At 50.5% G+C, this 18,276-nt stretch overlaps 3 protein-coding genes across 5 annotated transcripts; all 3 read left to right on the top strand.

The window, feature by feature from the left end:
• Positions 1-344: 344 nt before the first annotated feature.
• Positions 345-557, top strand: LOC131381993 (mitochondrial ribosome and complex I assembly factor AltMIEF1). Its single transcript, XM_058431601.1, has one exon. It carries the CDS (start codon positions 345-347, stop codon positions 555-557), a length of 213 nt encoding a protein of 70 aa, XP_058287584.1.
• A 5,864-nt stretch (positions 558-6,421) lies between these two features.
• Positions 6,422-10,860, top strand: MIEF1 (mitochondrial elongation factor 1). Of its 2 annotated transcripts, none has more exons than XM_058431600.1 (5): positions 6,422-6,565; positions 6,984-7,161; positions 7,367-7,629; positions 8,682-9,389; positions 10,521-10,860. In XM_058431600.1, the coding sequence occupies exons 1-5, from the start codon at positions 6,422-6,424 to the stop codon at positions 10,740-10,742; spliced, it is 1,515 nt and encodes a 504-aa protein (XP_058287583.1). In that variant the 3' UTR covers positions 10,743-10,860. The 2 variants fall into 2 exon arrangements, with proteins under 2 accessions (XP_058287583.1, XP_031994292.1); XM_032138401.2 differs by having other exon boundaries at positions 10,396-10,663.
• A 4,895-nt stretch (positions 10,861-15,755) lies between these two features.
• Positions 15,756-17,836, top strand: ATF4 (activating transcription factor 4). Of its 2 annotated transcripts, none has more exons than XM_032138402.3 (3): positions 15,756-15,903; positions 16,499-16,816; positions 16,918-17,836. In XM_032138402.3, the coding sequence occupies exons 2-3, from the start codon at positions 16,591-16,593 to the stop codon at positions 17,745-17,747; spliced, it is 1,056 nt and encodes a 351-aa protein (XP_031994293.1). In that variant the 5' UTR covers positions 15,756-15,903; positions 16,499-16,590; the 3' UTR covers positions 17,748-17,836. The 2 variants fall into 2 exon arrangements, with proteins under 2 accessions (XP_031994293.1, XP_058287806.1); XM_058431823.1 differs by lacking the exon at positions 15,756-15,903 and adding an exon at positions 16,144-16,221.
• Positions 17,837-18,276: the final 440 nt, after the last annotated feature.

The following is an 18,276-nucleotide window of genomic DNA, read 5'->3' on the forward strand; positions in this document are numbered from 1 at the left end:
GTAGGTACTATTGCCATAATATCCTAATCTCCATTTTATAAGTGAGGAAGTTGGTGCTCAGCGGGGGTTCAGTCCTTTGGCCAGAGTCATATGGCAAGTAAGTGGCAGGGCCAGGATTTGAGCCCTGGTGAACCACAACCTGTATGTTTCCAGAATGGGTATCCAGAGGATGGGGTCTCTAGTCCTAGTCTTGCCATTAAGTCATAGGGTGACCTAGGAGGTCTCTGGAACTTGGATTAAAAACCCCTCACATAGTCTCTACAGGTCCTTTTGTTATTCTGATACTAGGCTTGTATGTCTTTCCTTCTGTTTACAGTGTGACACCCAGCCCCTGCCAGTCCCCCATGGCCCCGTGGAGCCGAGAGGCGGTGCTGAGTCTCTATCGGGCTCTGTTGCGCCAGGGCCGACAGCTTCGCTACACTGATCGAGACTTCTACTTTGCCTCCATCCGCCGTGAATTCCGAAAAAATCAGAAGCTAGAGGACCCTGAGGCCCGGGAGAGGCAGCTGGAGAAGGGCCTGGTCTTTCTCAACGGCAAACTGGGGAGGATCATTTAGGATCCTCCAAGGGAAAGAGGACAAAGGTGCCTCCTGTAGACACTCCTGCTCTCTCCCATCCCCACCTTACAGATGCATTAAGAAGCCTCAGGTACGTAGGCCCTCGTTCCTTTGGGTTTCATTATTTTTTGTTGCAAGGGACTGAGAAAAGGATCAAAGTTGTCCTTTTAGTCATTAGAAATCAGTGGAGAGCCAGGTGTGCTGGTGTGCACCTATAGTCCCAGCTCTGCAGGAGGCTGAGGCAGGAGGATGGCTTGAGCCCAGGAGGTTAAGGCTGCAGTGAGCTATGATTGCACCACTGCACTCCAGGCTGGGTGACAGAATGAGACCCTGTCTCTGGGGGGAAAAAAAAAAAAAGGACATTTGAGGTCTGCCTCAAATGAGAAATAGAGGCTTACCAGCAGTGGGGCAGGAATAAGCAAATGCCTGGAAGTGGGAACTGCAATTTTTTTTTTTTTTTTTTTTAAGAGACAGGGTTGGCCGGGTGCGGTGGCTCACGCCTGTAATCCCAGCAATTTAGGAGGCCGAGGCAGGAGGATCACGAGGTCAGGAGTTCGAGACCAGCCTGGCCAGCGTGGTGAAACCCTGTCTCTACCAAAAATACAAAAAATTAGCTGGGCATGGTGGTGCGTGCCTGAAGTCCCAGCTACTCAGGAGGCTGAGGCAGGAGAATTGCTTGAACCCGGCAGGCGGAGGTTGCAGTGAGCTTGAGATCGCGCCACTGCACTCCAGCCTGGGTGAAAGAGTGACACTCCATCTTCAAAAAAAAAAAAAAAAAAAAAAGAGACGGGGTCTTGCTCTCGCCCAAGCTGGAGTACAGTGGCATGATCATAGCTCTCTGGAACCTTGAATGCCTGGCCTCAAGCAGTCCTCCCTTCTCAGCCTCCTGAGTAGCGGGGATGCCAGGCATATACCAATGTGCCCAGCTAATTATTTATTTATTTATTTTTTTGTAGAGATGGTCTTGCTACGTTGCCCAGGCTGCTCTCAAACTCTTAGCCTCAAGCGATCCTCCCACCCTTGCCTCCAAAGCATTGGGATTATAGGTGCAAACAGCTCTGCCTGTCCAGAAACTGCACTTTGTAGTCTGGAAACTTAAGTCTGATGTGGCCAGCATGGTACCCCTGTAAGGCAAATAGCCAGAGTTGAGGCTGGGCCCGGTCTGGAAGGACGTTGACTCCAAGTTGAGATTGTAATGTATATCTTATTATGCGGGGACCATCACAGCTCTGTAAACAGAGGAATGATGTAGCCACGTTTGTATCGTAGAGGGAGCATGCCAGTGGCAGTGTGAAGAATAAATTGAGAGATACTAGAGGCAGTGGTTGTAGCCAGATGAGATTGAGGGACCGAGGGGTGGGGGTGGCCACATATAAACACAGTGTGTACAGCAGTGGGACTTGGTGATCAGTTGGCTGAGGCAGGAGGAGGAGAGAGAAAGATGAAGAGTAACTGGGTGTAAGGCCTGCCAGCTGGGTGGAGGGTGCTGCTTTTAACTGGGGGAGGGAAAGTAGGAGGAGGAGCCTTACGCAATGGCTTTTGGTTCTTCTCAGCCACTTAGGATTGGCACACCTGCCTTTGGCAGTACAGGGCTGGGGTGGGGTGATGCCCATGGGAGCCTGTCTGCACAGGGAGGATTGGCTAGAGGATCTGGGAGGGAATTAGGGCGTTCCTTGAAATCTTTGTGTTCCTAATATATTTTGGCTGTGAGTTGGGCTACACACTGCTATCGCTACCCCCTCAAAAAAACCAAGAAACAAAACACCGTAGGGTTAATACTTGATTCCCACAACAGATACTCACTATGCATCAAAACACTGCACACCCTGGGGATGCAGCAGTGAATGAGCCCAAATGTCCCCCAGAAGCATATGGTCTGGGGGTTAATGGAGTGGAGATGGGAACAAGGTGTGGAGCAAGTACCTAGGACCCCTGTAGATTAGTTCTCTCCACCAGCGTGAACTCGGGGTTCAAATCTTGGCCACATAATTTACTGACACAGTGACCTTGGGTCAGTTACAGAAACTACTCAGTTTCTTCATCCTGTAAATTTGGGATAATATTACTGATCTGATGGGATTGTTGTTGTGAGGATTGAGGGAATTAATAATAAGTGTAAAATTCCCAGCACATAATACACACTCAATATATGCTACCTAGTCTTGTATGTACTCAAGCAAGATAGGTTTATAAAAAGGCTTATGGCTTTTTCAATTAAAATAAGTTGGAACTTTCACTATTCTGTGCTGTCATCCTAGGAAGCCGCAAGGCCTCCATTATTCATCATCCTTCCTATATTAGGGTAATGAGCATTACTGTTCCCATTTTTGTATCTAGGGAGACAGGTTAAATAACTTGCCTGAAATGTTGGCAGAGCTGAATTTCTCCATCCCTAGTTCTGCCCACCAGGTCTGTGTTCCTTCTTTGTTTTTTATTTTAACTATCTTAACCATTTTAAAGTGTACGGTTCAGTAGTAGTAAGTATATTCACATTGTTGTGTAACAGAGCCCCAGAACTTGTTTCATCTGCCACATCTGGAACTCTGTACCCATTCAACAATGGGGGTTCCTTCATGACAGTCCCGACTGGAGGTGGAGTTCTTACCTGCTAGTAGGCTGTAAGCTTATGTAGCAGAACTTGAGTGAAGAATGTGTCGTGGAGAAGCAGTTTAAACTGAAACAAGTTGAATTAACTTTTCAAGTAAGGTCCGTGTCTGTCTGTTGAGCTTGTGGATGCCGTCTTCTGTTCCAGGTCACCAGGTCTGTGATGTCAGTCGGTCCTTGGACGGTGGGCAGGGGGTGCCTATTGCACTACAGTAGGAAAAGCCTTTTTTTTTTTTGAGATGGAGTCTTGCTCTGTCGCCCAGGCTGGAGTGCAGTGGGTGCAATCTTGGCTCACTGCAACCTCTGCCTCCTGGGTTCAAGTGATTCTCCTGCCTCAGCCTCCCGAGTAGCTGGGACTACAGGCGCATGCCACCACACCCAGCTAATTTTTTGTGTTTTTAGTAGAGACGGGGTTTCACCGTGTTAGCCAGGATGGTCTCGATCTCCTGACCTCGTGATCCGCCCACCTTGGCCTCCCAAAGTGTTGGGATTACAGGCGTGAGCCACCAGCTGAGATCAGGTGCCCTTCTGGCCCTGCTGCATCACACTCAAGGATGGGCACATGTGTCCAGTGGCTCTCCCTACTGTAAATATTTCAGTAAAGAGTTAAAACAAGAGACATTGTTATGTGTGGGGAGATGTATAATGTTCTGCCTTTTTCCTGATTGGGTTATTCTGCCTCCGCTAAATTTGGTATGTCCCATCTCTGTCTCAGTGGCCACTGGAGGGAGGGTGTCTGGTGCTCTTCCCTGATCCACCTGTAAATACAAACGTTAACTCTTCTCCCTGGCTTTGCTCTGTGCATTTGAGGTAGGAATGTACTCGGTTTGGCCAAATAGTCTCTCATGTCCCTAAACCTGAAGCCCCTATTGACTGTAAATGGTAGAGAAAAGGAAAGTACCCCCAAGGTGTGAACTCTAGTTGGGAAAAAATATTTTTGGGCTTGACAGTGACTCTTAGTTAACTCAATTACTGGAATAATAGAGTCAGAAATATTTCTTTGTTTTTCAGGGAGGTAGAGGCAGGAGCATAAGATGCTGAAGCTAGCAATACCCACTCGTAGCACGGTATTAGAAGGAATGTTATTTTACATGGAAGATAATCCTCAGTGATCCTTTATTTTTTCTTTCTTAAGATGGAGTCTTGCTCTGTCGCCCAGGCTGGAGTGCAATGGTGGTTCTCCTGCCTTGGCCTCCCGAGTAGCTGGGATTACAGGTGCACGCCACCATGCCTGGCTAATTTTTTGTATTTTTAGTAGAGATGGGATTTCATTATGTTGGCCACGCTGGTCTTGAACTTCCGACCTCGTGATCCACCTGCCTTGGCCTCCCAAAGTGCTGGGATTACAGGTGTGAGCCACCGCGCCCGGCCGATCCTGTCTCTTGATGTCCTCCCATTCTGGGACACTAAATGGTATCCAACTTTGTTTTCCCTTATGTCATTCCTGCTGTGAAGGACATGGGATATTATAGAGGAGAGTGGCAGCATGCTGAGTGGTATTCCGATCTGAACCACACTGTCATCATTTACCCTGCTCAGGCCCAGGGTTCTAACTCCACGGGAATGGGCTTATCTGGGGACCGCTGCTGCTGCAGTCAGGAAGACTCCACTGTAGCCTGAGCACTGCACTGGAGGCCAGCATCTTTGCTGTGGTGCCCAAGTACTTCTTTCAGGTGAACACATTTTTAGTTCCTCTTCCAAGTGTAATCGAGCAGATGGGTGTTTTGTTTTCCAGTTATCTGTCGAGTGTGCAGTATCCTTTGTGTTTTTTATTTCCCGGTATACCAGTCTTACCTAAGCTTTTATAGTCCCCGCTGTGCACTTCCCTCAAGAAACAAAGCGTTTGTCGAGTAGGAGGGTCCATGGAGGGACCTTTCTCATATATGGACGTGTAGTTCTAGTTCCGTGTGCAGGGTGTTTGGTACATGTTGTTTTGTGTTTTGTTTGCAGAAAGTAGATAGAATAAGGGCCGATTTGATTTGGGTAAGGGTGAGCATGGTACAGTAGAAAAAGCATCATACAAGGAGTGGGGAGTCCTGAGTTCTGGACGTTACTGTGTCATCTTGTTTTCGTTTTTGAGACGGAGTTTCGCTCTTGTTGCCCAGGCTAGAGTGCAATCGTGTGATCTCGGCTCACTGCAACTTCCGCCTTCCGGGTTCAAGGGATTCTCCTGCCTCAGCCTCCTGAGAAGCTGGGATTACAGGCATGCGCCATCACATCCAGCTAATTTTGTATTTTTAGTAGTGACGGGGTTTCTCCATGTTGGCCAGGCTTGTCTTGAACTCCCGATCTCAGGCGATCCACCCGCCTCGGCCTCCCAAAGTGCTGGGATTACAGGCGTGAGCCACCGTGCCTGGCCCATTTTGTTTTTTATTTTTATTTGTAAGAGATGGGGTCTCACTCTGTCACCGAGGCTAGAGTGCAGTGGCGCGATCATAGCTCACTGTAGCTCAAACTCCTGGGCTCAAGCAATCCTCCTGCCTCAGCCTCCTAAGTAGATAGGACTACAGCCATGTGCCACCACGCTCAATTAATTTATTTTTATCTTTTACTTTTGGAGATGGGGGTCTTGCCATGTTGCTCAGGTTGGTCTTGAACTTCTGGCCGCAAGCGATCTTCCCACCTCAGCCTCCCGGGTAGCTAGGATTATAGGCATGAGCCACTGTGCCTGGCGATTGTACCATTTCTTTTCTCTGAGACCTGACGCATCACCTCCCTATGTTGAGGACCTCCCTATGTTGAGGACCTCCATGTCAGGTGATGTGATGGCATTAGATGAGCTCCAAGGTCCCATTCAGATCTAACCTTCCACAAAGTAGTGGCCAAAGGATGAAGAAATGACCTGCATTATAACCCTTGTGACAGGGTAGAGACCTGCTTTATAACCCCTGTGAAGGGGTAGAGACCTGCATTGTAACCCCTGTGAAGGGGTAGAGAGAGGGTTGTTTTGCATGGTGGGGTACTTCATTGTAATACAAAAAAGGATTGACACTGAGCTTAATGCTTTCTTAATCGCACTAGCTTGGGGAAAGTTTTCCTATAATACCCAAGATCAGCCCCTCTTCCTTGCATCCTGATCTATCATGGGACATTGTAGCTCCCTCTGGACCCTAAAGCATGCAGTGCTGGAGGCAAGAGGATTTGGGTTGCTGGAACTCACAGAGTACCCTGTACTTGTTGGGGTTTGGCTTGTTGGGGGAGGGAGGTTCTTGGGGTCCCAGTACTTATGGCCGTGTTCTGTCTTCATTCTCAGATGAGCAATGGCAGGCGCTGGTGAGCGCAAAGGCAAGAAGGATGACAATGGCATTGGCACGGCCATTGACTTTGTGCTCTCCAATGCCCGGCTGGTGCTGGGGGTGGGTGGAGCGGCCATGCTGGGCATCGCCACGCTGGCAGTTAAGCGGGTAAGTGCATGCAGCCAGGGCCAGGGGTGGGATGTAGTGGTATGGTCATAAAATGTAACGTTTTATAGAAAGAAAATGTCGAAGTGTTCTAGTAATAGGAGAAAATGATCGCAATGATGTTAAGTGAAAAAAACAGCTTCAAAAGTATGTATGGAGTGATCCTCATTACATGCATCTAGAAAGAAACATACCAGATATTACAAACAGTTTTCTCTGGGTCATGACATGGATTATCTATGTCTTATATCATTTAGTCTTCCCTGAGATTTTCTGCATGGAGCAAAGTATTCTATAATCTAAAATAAAAACAAAATTACTAAAAGAACTTACCAGGACAGAGCTTCTGGGGAGGAAGTAAACTGGAAGGAAATAGGGAAAGAGGGCAGGTTTATGTCCTGTGTCCTCTCTGCTATTTCAGATGTACGATCGGGCGATCAGTGCCCCTACCAGCCCCACCCGCCTGAGCCATTCAGGGAAAAGGAGCTGGGAAGAACCAAACTGGATGGGCTCCCCCCGACTGCTGAACAGGGACATGAAGACGGGGCTGAGCCGGTCCTTGCAGACCCTTCCCACAGACTCCTCTACCTTCGACACAGGTGAGAAGGGCTGCTGCCCCTCCTGGGACCTCTCTGGACTTTCAGTACCACTCCTGCACTCAGCAGATGTTTCCTGAGCACATCTGTGCCAGGCACTGTGCCAGCACTTGCCCTCCATGCCAGGCCCTTCTTTCTGGGGCTGAGGCAGCTGTGGACTGAGCAGGCATGGGCAGAGCTCACGTGCCTCTCTCTCTTGCCTTGGCAGATACATTCTGCCCACCCCGGCCCAAGCCAGTGGCCAGGAAGGGCCAGGTAGACTTGAAGAAGTCACGACTCCGCATGTCCCTGCAGGAGAAACTTCTTTCTTACTACCGGAACCGGGCAGCCATCCCTGCTGGAGAGCAGGCTCGGGCCAAGCAAGCTGCTGTGGACATATGTGCCGAGCTCCGGAGCTTCCTGCGGGCCAAGTTGCCTGACATGCCGCTTCGGGACATGTACTTGAGTGGCAGCCTCTATGATGACCTGCAGGTAACAAGGTGGTTCTCATGGTGGGTGGGGTTTGGGTGCTGAGCACAGTAGTGTTGTTGGCACAGATCAGTGTCCCAGGCTTGCCAGAAAGACTGAGGTCTTACAGCTTCCAAATCCTGTGTACCTCAGCAGCATTTGGAGATCCATACTTGTTATTTTATTTTATTTTTTTTTTGAGACAGAGTCTCGCTCTGTTGCCCAGGCTAGAGTGCGGTGGTGCGATCTCGACTCACTGTGAGCTCTGCCTCCTGGGTTCAAGCGATTCTCCTGCCTCAGCCTTCCTTCTAAGGAATCCCAAGTAGCTGGGATTACAGGTGTGTGCCACCACTCTCGGCTACTTTTTTTGTATTTTTAGTAGAGACGGGGTTTTGCCATGCTGGTCAGGCTGGTCTCGAACTCCTGACCTCAGGTGATCCACCTGCCTCGGCCTCCCAAAATGCTGGGATTACAGGCGTGAGCCTGGCCTGTTACTCTTTATTCTTGTGTCTTTAATCCTTTCTCATGTTGTAGTCCTATTTACAACTTTTAGGAAGCTATAAGAGGCCGCCTCCTTCCTATATTCTTGTGCCCATCTCTCCTTTCTAGTTTTCTCACTCTGTGTAGATTGATACGGTGACATGAAAGAATTTTTTTTTTTTTTGAGATGGAGTCTTGTTCTGTTGCCCAGGCTGGAGTGCAGTGGCGCGATCTTGGCTCACTGCAAGCTCCGCCTCCTTGGCAGAGGTTGCTTGGGTTCAAGCAATTCTCCTATCTCAGCCTCCCGAGTAGCTGGGATTACAGGCACACGCCACAATGCCTGGCTAATTTTTTTGTATTTTTAGTAGGGATGGGGTTTCACCATGTTGGCCAGGCTGGCCTTGAACTCCTGACCTCAAGTGAGCCAGCTGCCTCGGCTTCCCACAGTGCTGGGATTACAGGCGTGGGCCACCGCGCCCGGCCTAGAGTTCCCATTCTTGCTGGGAGGGAGTGTAAGATGGTGGGAACCGTCTTAGAAGAAGCATGTCTTTTGAACAGAGTAAACCCTCAAAACCCTTTAAATTCTGCCCTGACAGGTGGTGACAGCTGACCACATCCAACTCATTGTGCCCCTTGTGCTGGAGCAGAACCTGTGGTCATGTATTCCTGGTGAAGACACCATCATGAATGTCCCTGGCTTCTTCCTGGTGCGTCGTGAGAATCCAGAGTACTTTCCTCGTGGGAGCAGTTACTGGGACCGCTGTGTAGTAGGGGGCTACCTCTCTCCAAAGACAGTCGCAGATACATTTGAGAAGGTAGTGGCTGGCTCCATCAATTGGCCAGCCATAGGGTCCCTCTTGGACTATGTGATCCGCCCGGCCCCACCCCCAGAAGCCCTCACACTGGAGGTGCAGTATGAGCGTGGCAAACATCTCTTCATTGACTTCCTGCCATCAGTGACCCTCGGTGACACAGTCTTGGTGGCCAAACCACACCGGCTAGCCCAGTATGATAACCTGTGGCGGCTGAGCCTGCGTCCCGCGGAGACGGCACGCCTGCGGGCTCTGGACCAGGCTGACTCGGGCTGCCGATCTCTGTGCCTCAAGATCCTCAAGGCCATATGCAAGTCCACCCCAGCTCTGGGCCACCTCACTGCCAGCCAGCTAACCAATGTCATCCTCCACTTGGCCCAGGAGGAGGCTGACTGGTCTCCGGATATGCTGGCCGACCGTTTCCTGCAGGCCCTGAGGGGACTTATCAGCTACTTAGAGGCTGGAGTCCTGCCCAGTGCCCTAAACCCCAAGGTGAACTTATTTGCAGAGCTCACCCCTGAAGAAATAGACGAATTAGGATACACTCTCTATTGCTCGTTGTCTGAGCCAGAGGTGCTGCTGCAGACGTAGGGCAGGTGAAGGCCAAAGCAGGTGTTGGTGGTCAGGCCCTGGATTCTCCGTTAGATACACTTGGCTACGTAGTTGGTGCCTCACAGGGTTCCTGGTGCCTCCTGTCTTGCTGATCATCTCCCTGGTCACTTCATGCTGATTAGAATGACATCTCTTCCATCTCCTATTTTGTTACCCAACTCTTCCTATTTTTGTTACCAATCACTGTGCTCCCTGCTCCCCCCTGGCTCCAGGCTAATTTTTCTGGAATGAATTGAGAAGGTGGTGTGCTGGCCTGAGCTGATGGCTCACTTGGTGTTTTGCGTTTCGGCCTATGTTTGCTGCCTCTGTCTGGTCTGCCTTGCCCGTTTGCCTGTTCCTATTCAGTGTCTTTTCTATCTTTTCCTCTCTTGTTCATGCCTTCTGTTTTGCACTTGTCCCTGGAGCATATCTGCCTAATTAAGATGTTGCCTTTTAGTTGAATGCCACTGAAGAGCTGTGATAGCATGTTTCAAAGCTGAACTCTACAGAGCCCAGTGCTGAGACAGTATTTAGGGTTTCTGGGAGTGAGGCTGGTAGAAAAGCTGGCCTTTGACCACGGTTCCTGGAGTAGAAGTCCATCCTCCCCCTCACCTCCTGACCCATTCATAAATGCTGAGAATGTCTCTCATGGGAACACTGTTAATGACCCACACAGGATAAGCTGAATGCAAAGTTATTTGCAGATTGAATTTCTTGGTGGCTATTAGCAGAAGTGCAGAGTAGGGAACCAGAGCTGGTTAAGGGCCTAGTGAAGGGTTTGTGTGCCTAGTGTCTGCTTGTCATCTGTGGCTGCAGGGGTCAGACAGACAAGGATGGGGGCTGCCGGGGCACCACCTCATCATGAATGCTGGTTTTCATACCTTTTCCTTATTTTATTGCCAATCAGGACAAGGCCTTGAAGGGACACAGCCTTAGCCATCAGTTGAGGATGAGGGAGGTAGACAGTCGACTGAATGTCAGCTGGAAAATCCAGTCACTAGTTGTTGTTTGGTGGCCATGTTTTCTCCCCAGACAGGCCCTGCTTTTCTCGGATGTGGCCTTAGAGCAAGAACAGACCCAACAGCCAGCCCTTCATCCTCCAGTGTCTGCCATAGGAACATGAGAGGGGTATTTGCTGAGCGCTCCGGGCACGGCCAGAGGACAAGTGAGCATGCACAGACCTCTTCCCCTGTCCTGTTTCTCACCCAGCACCTGGGGAGATCGGTGCTACCAAGGAAGAGAGCACACAGATAAGACAGAGGGGAGGAGGTGGGCATTTCCTATGTTCCTCCTTGTTTCCCGCTGCTGAGATTGCAGTATTTATTGCAATGTGAATGTATCCTGAAGGTGGGGAGGAATGTTTAAGCTACCATGTCTGTGTGTCGTCTTGGTTTGTGTTTTTCCCTGTTTGTAGCAAGACTCTGATGATAATTCTGTTTCTCATCGGCCCATTCTGTATTTTGTTTTCCTCCCGTCAAGTTGTCTTATTTTTTCGATGACTACCTCTCCATCAGTGAGGTTCTGGTGAAGCTCTCTGCAGCTGTCTCATTCCTTCCCAACCATAGTAACGGGAAATGACTCTTTAGCATTGATACCTCAGCATCAATTTAGGGTAGAGATTCCTGCCCCTCTTTTGTCACAGATTAGGAAATTGAGAACTAGGGTTAACCTTGACTCTATTTAGAGGTCTTTTTGCCTCTTTTCCCCTTAACAAGAATTTCTTATGGTAGTTTCAGTTTCATTTGCATAAAGGTACTGAGAGGGAACAAAAAACATAAAGCTGAGAATCTTGAGAGAGCTTATCTACCCTGTCTGTTGGTCAGACTCAAATGAGAATTAAAAAAAAAAAAAAAATCTGTATGCCTGAGTACCATCCTGGATGAATCTAGAAGGTATGGGGTAGAGCCTGACAGGGTTCAAGTGTACCCATTGGGTATCTATTAGAGGGAAGGGAGAGGAGAGGATTGATAGAGTGTTGCGAAAGTATAGATTATTCATTGAGATAAAGGATTTGGTTTCCCTGCCATGAGTATTAAAAAAATTTAAGTTTTCCCAGGCTTGCGTCTCTGACCAAATTTCACATAAAACACTGGAAGGAGGCCGGGTGCGGTGGCTCATGCTTGTAATCCCAGCACTGGGAGGCTAAGGCGGGTGGATCACTTGAGGTCAGGAGTTCGAGACCAGCCTGGCCAACATGGCGAAACCCTGTCTCTACCAAAAAGACAAAAATAAGCGGGGCATGGTGGCAGGCGCCTATAATCCCAGCTACTCGGGAGGCTGAGGCAGGAGAATCACTTAAACCCGGGAAGTGGAGGTTACAGTGAGCTGAGATCATGCCATTGCACTCCAGCCTGGGTGACAGAGTGAGACCCTGTTTCAAAAAAATAAAAGTTGGAAGGAGAGCTTAAAAAGGATAAGATTTTAAAGAGTCCCAAGTTATTTGAGTGTAATTGTCATTTAAGGAAGGCAAATGAGTTTATCATCCTTCTTAAAGAGCATCTCTTTTAACTGTTTGACAAAACCATAACTTTGTCATTTTACAAGCAAGAACCTCTTAAGAAGTCCTCGGAACTAGAAGCAGTGTGAACTCTCAGCCCTGGTCCTGGTGGGATTGCTGGCCATGACTGGGCAAGCCATTCTTTTTGCTGCCATCTTCCTCATCATAAAGTATGGAACATAGGCAGTTGCTATTGAGATTCTTGGATAGAAGAGGACAACATTCTGCACCTGCCCCCTTTTTTAAATCTTTGGGGAAAGATGAGTAACTTTCCCGGCTACTCTGCCTTCCTGTTCAGTAACTCTTAACTTTTGCTTGAAGTAATAGCATCTTCTACTTCTCCATCTAGAGATTTTTGTGTGTGTGCCATCAAGGTTAGCAAACTTTATACTTAGCCTGACACTTAAAAAATGCACTCATTATCTTAAACCTAATAAATTCAAGAGTTTATTTTGGTTCTCCTCTGTTGCCCTTCCTAAAAAATGAGTTCAAGATGACAGTATTTTTCTTTACATGCTTGGTTGTGACTTTTAAAGTTTTATTTAAATAAATGTTGAAGCTCAAGTTTAAAGAAGCGTTGCAGAGGCCCATGGTCTCCTGGGTCTCGGCCACCTGTCCATATTCCACATTCGCTGACTCTGCTCCCTGCACTCCACTCAAGTTGAGAGTTCAAATAGTCTTGAAGGGGAATCAGCTTCAGGATGGAAGGACCCAGGAGAGGCCCCGAGGGGGTGTTCTGTAAATACAGACGACTGCGAGTGTGCAGAGCTCTCTGCCATGATACTTCCTTGGGACTGACTTGGCTGAGAACGTGTTCTGTCAGAGGATTTGTTAGAACTCTGCCCTTTTGTCTGCAACTCAAGGCCAAGGAGAATCATAGGAGACTTAGGATAGAACTGACCCCTGCACCAGGCTGGGAGGCTGCAGCCCTTTTAGATGCCACATTCCGTAATTGGCCAGAATACCAGAGAGGTGGGTTCCATGGTCAACTGCACACTAGGTGTTTACCTTACATATGGATCACCTTGTAGTCTTTAAATTCTTGGTCCCTGAGGCCAAGTCCACAACTTGCCTTCTAGTCACTTGCCTGCCCATCAGTGGTGGTGGATGTGTTAGCTGGTAGATTTGGAATCAGTCACCAGTCTTTCTGTACTGTCTTGGTTAGGTCTATGTAAGTAGGGGCAGCTTAGCCCTGAGACCCAGAGACCTGCTATCCTTTTTCTCCTTGAGGGAGGAAATAAAACTGCGGAACACAGTGTCCTTCCATAGCATGGGAAGAAGAAAATAAACATCTCCTTTCCAACAGCTGTGACTTGTGTGTGTCGTATGGAACATTTTCCTGTGGGAGTGGTACTGGGTCTCCATTTTCAGCTAGGGGAACCTTTGAAGTGTTTGAGCTAGGTCTCTGTAAAAGAATGGATGGGACAGGCTGCCAAGGGAGTCATTCTTTTACGACCTTTTCAGTGTCAAAACTGGGGCAGTGTTGCTTTAATACTCAACCATTTGCACAGTCATCTGTCAGGAGGTACTGTCTATAGCAAAAGGAGAACACGTCCTGTGGGTCCCTAGTTCTGCCTTTGGAAGACATGGCTAATGGCTCAGGGATTCTTACTGACTTTGCATGGAAAGGCTAGAAAACTCCTGTATTTTTTTTTTTTTTAAGACAGGGTCTTGCTCTGCTGCCCAGGCTGAGTTGCAGTGTTGTGATCACAGCTCACTGCAGCTTGGAATTCCTGGGCTCAAGCAATCCTCCCACCTCGGCTTGAGTAGGTGGGACTACAGGCTGGAGCCACTGCTCCTGGCGCCAACTTCTGTATATCTCAACACTCATGATTCCCCAAGGAGAAAGAAAAAACATACTTTTATTCCAGCATCCAGTATGCCTTGTGTATACCAGTTTTAAAGTTGGTTTCATCTCATTAAATAATAGTGAAGAGTCCTCTGAGGCAGCAGGAGGATGTGATGGAGAGTGGCAGAAGTCAGGGTCAGGAGACCTGAGTTCTACGAACGGTAGCAGCAACAGCAACCATTATTGGGCGCTTACATGTACCAGGCACTGTGCTAAGTGCTTTACATGTATGATCTCACTTCATGAGACAAGGATATTCATCAGTAGTCTCATTTTACAAATGAGGAAACCGAGGCTCAGAGAGGATAAGTCACTTCGCCAAAATGTCCCAGCCAGGATTCTTTTGGATGCGCTCCCCAAAATCTGTCTTCTAACTCCTACCCCATACTCCCTCCACTGGGAGCCCTGTGACTGAGCAAGAAGCTTCATCCCATTGGGCCTCGGTTTACCATTGGAAAGGATTTGTGGGCGAGGTTGAATGAGCGCAGCAGATGGCCGTGGTTATTTAGAGCAGTGCTTCCCTGGTTGTTTGACATCACAGCGCTCATACTTGTGTGGCCCAGTGAAAAGGAGGCGGAAACTCAAAGTTTCCACCTTCACAGGGCCTGACTGGAGGGGGCTGGAGGATGATGCGGTTTCTTGTATTCTTAAAACAGACTACCCCTTCCCGACGCACAACCCCCAGCAAGTGGCCGTGGGTTCCCAAGCGCCTCTCCTCCCAGGGCCGTGGGCGTGACTGCTGAAAAGCGGGTTAGGCCGGGGAGTTCAGAATCAGGAGTGAATCGGAACTACCCCAGGGAGACGGCAGCGAAGAAAATCCTGTTCTTAGGGGAACGCAATCTTCGGACACCAGAAGTTCCTCTATGATGCTATTCTGTGGCAGCCTTGCACTTGAGCCGGATGAAAACTGTAAAAACCCAGGTTGGGCGACAGAACGGCGCCGTCTTCCCGGCTCCTTTCCAGACTTTAGGAGGAGCCATGCAGACTCAGCCGGCCTTTGGGGGTAGGTGGACAGGCCCGGCGCGCCCTCTCGAGATCCCTTCAACCTCCCGGGGGCAGCAACGTCGTGTCGGCTATGAATGGGGCCTCTGGAAAACTCAGGCTTGGAACAGGTAATCCCCCGGTTTCCGCAGGCCACAAATCACCACCCGCAACCGAAGGACGCGCAGGCTGGGAGCGGCGGCGGGGCCACCAGTGCGGACCTCCACTGAGGGCGGCGGGATCCGACCGCAGGGGCTGGTCCCTGAGGCCACTAAAGGGTGCGCTGGCCTAAGGCCGCCTGGGGGCAGGAGCCAGCGTGGTCGTGGCGGGCCGGCAGGCGGGGCTGGCTGAGGCCTAGCAGAGACCTAGCAAAGACCCGAGACCCCAACCCTTCCCACGCGGACCCCGGGATCCCTCTCCCAGCAGCCGCCCACCTAGGGCCCTGAGCCAATTAGAGTTCGAGGTATATATGATTCACCGTGCCTGGGCCAATCAGCTTGACGCGCGCTCTTCGCCAGCACCTCGCGCGATAACCTGGCGTTCTCCGCCTTCTCAATAAAAACTCTTCGCCGGAAAACGACCTTTCCCCGCCCACTGCGCCGACACCGGAAGCTGGGCGTGTCTGGGAGATCACTCCGCGCTCCGGCGGCGAAGGAAAGAACGGACTCTGATCATAGAAGCCTAGTAAAGTAGTACAACTCTCTCCTTTCGTGAGGTCATAAGAACAAACTCCTTTTCTCGTCACAGCTACGCCCTGGGCATAAACGATTGGGGCGTCAAAGGGAGGGAAGGGAGCGGGCGGGAGGAGACGGTCACGTGGCCGCGGCGGAAGGATGCGTCTGTGCTGCGTCCCCATAGAGACGAAGTCTATAAAGGGCCGGCGGGCGGCCGCTGCGGCCATTTCTACTTCGCTCGCCCACGGATGTAGTTTTTTCCGCACGTACGCGCCTTCCCTCCTCCCCGCCCTCAGGGTCCACGGCCACCATGGCGTATTAGGGGCAGCAGTGCCTGCGGCAGCATTGGCCTTTGCAGCGGCGGCAGCAGCACCAAGCTCTGCAGCGGCACCCCCCAGCGGCTTAAGCCATGGCGTGAGTACCGGGGCGGGTCGTCCAGCTGTGCTCCTTGGGCCGGCGCGGGTTTTGGATTGGTGGGGTGCGGCCTGGGGCAGGGGCGGTGCCGCCAAGGGGGAAGCGATTTTACGAGCGCCCGGGACGCGTGGTCTTTGCTTGGGTGTCCCCGAGACGCTCGCGTGACCGGATCGCGAAAGCGCAGTCGGGTGCCAGGACTGCTTCCGCAGGGGTCCTGCAGCTCTCGGACCCCGAGCCCCGCAAGGGTCCCGGGTGTCTCAGCTGTTGGCCCGCGAAACGTGGCAGGAACCAAGATGGCGGCAGGGCGGCTGCGCGGGCGTGAGTCAAGGGCGGGCGGTGGGCGGGGCGCGGCCGCCCTGGCCGTATTTGGACGTGGGGACGGAGCGCCTTCCTCTTGGCCGGTGGAAGAATCGCCTGGTTTCTGTGAGCGTCCATTTTGTGGAACCTGAGCCGTAAGCAGGGAGGGGCGGATACAACTGCCCTGTTCCCGATTCTCTAGATGGCCGATCTAGAGAAGTCCCGCCTCATAAGTGGAAGGATGAAATTCTCAGACCAGCTAACCTCTAATGGGAGTTGGCTTCTCATTCTCATTCAGGCTTTTCACGGCATTCAGCAGCAGCGTTGCTGTAACCGACAAAGACACCTTCGAATTAAACACATTCCTCGATTCCAGCAAAGCACCGCAACATGACCGAAATGAGCTTCCTGAGCAGCGAGGTGTTGGTGGGGGACTTGATGTCCCCCTTCGACCAGTCGGGTTTGGGGGCTGAGGAAAGCCTAGGTCTCTTAGATGACTACCTGGAGGTGGCCAAGCACTTCAGACCTCATGGGTTCTCCAGCGACAAGGCTAAGGCGGGCTCCTCCGAATGGCTGGCTGTGGATGGGTTGGTCAGTCCCTCCAACAACAGCAAGGGTGAGTGGGCCACCACCACATCGTCCGGGTGGGATCTAGGGCTAGGGGCCTGCTACCTTTGTATGTGACTCACTTGGCCCCATCACTCAAATCTTTTGCAGAGGATGCCTTCTCCGGGACAGATTGGATGTTGGAGAAAATGGATTTGAAGGAGTTCGACTTTGATGCCCTGTTGGGTATAGATGACCTGGAAACCATGCCAGATGACCTTTTGACCACTTTGGATGACACTTGTGATCTCTTTGCCCCCCTAGTCCAGGAGACTAATAAGGAGCCCCCCCAGACGGTGAACCCAATTGGCCATCTCCCAGAAAGTTTAATAAAACCCGACCAGGTTGCCCCCTTCACCTTCTTGCAGCCTCTTCCCCTTTCCCCAGGAGTCCTGTCCTCCACTCCAGATCATTCCTTTAGTTTAGAGCTGGGCAGTGAAGTGGATATCACTGAAGGAGATAGGAAGCCAGACTCCACTGCTTACGTTGTCATGATCCCTCAGTGCATAAAGGAGGAAGACACCCCTTCAGATAATGATAGTGGAATATGTATGAGCCCAGAGTCGTATCTGGGGTCCCCTCAGCATAGCCCCTCTACCAGGGGCTCTCCAAATAGGAGTCTCCCATCTCCAGGTGTTCTCTGTGGGTCTGCCCGCCCCAAACCTTACGATCCTCCTGGAGAGAAGATGGTAGCAGCAAAAGTAAAGGGTGAGAAATTGGATAAGAAGCTGAAAAAAATGGAGCAAAACAAGACAGCAGCCACTAGGTACCGCCAGAAGAAGAGAGCGGAGCAGGAGGCTCTCACTGGCGAGTGCAAAGAGCTAGAAAAGAAGAACGAGGCTCTAAAAGAGAGGGCGGATTCCCTGGCCAAGGAGATCCAGTACCTGAAAGATTTGATAGAAGATGTCCGCAAGGCACGGGGGAAGAAAAGGGTCCCCTAGTTGAGGGTAGTCAGGAGCGTCAATGTGCTTGTATATAGAGTGTCTGCTGTAGCTGTGTGTTCCAATAAATTATTTTGTAGGGAAAAGTACTTGTGCATGTGAATTCCTTTTCTGGCAAGGTAACCGAGTGAAGCGCGACCCACCCACTCCAAGCTGGTCTTACCATTTCCTGTGAGATCTGGGGGAGGAGGGCAGTTCAAGGCTGAAGATTGGCTCCCAGAGTGGGATTTGCTCAGCCCTGCTAGGTGTGGGCCACGATGGCTGATTCATGGGGCCCTGGAGCCGGATAGTTGGCCAGTTAGAGCAAGCTGGGTCCTTTGCCCAGAGCTGAGTGCTGGTTGTGTAGGGAGGAGGCTGGAGATCTCCAGGAGGTTCAGAGGGAGGGACAGCCTGGGCCTCCACTTGTTTATTCAAGAGGGCTTCATGCCAACAGCTATCGCGTAAAACCCTGGATAAGGTTGCAGTCTTTGAGATAGCACACAAGATTAGGTTTCACTTGTTACCTGAACAGTTCTGCAGAAGCCTCATC

The sequence above is a fragment of the Hylobates moloch genome, unplaced genomic scaffold (assembly GCF_009828535.3).
Source record: "Hylobates moloch isolate HMO894 unplaced genomic scaffold, HMol_V3 SCAFFOLD_19, whole genome shotgun sequence".
NCBI classification, from domain to species: domain Eukaryota; kingdom Metazoa; phylum Chordata; class Mammalia; order Primates; family Hylobatidae; genus Hylobates; species Hylobates moloch.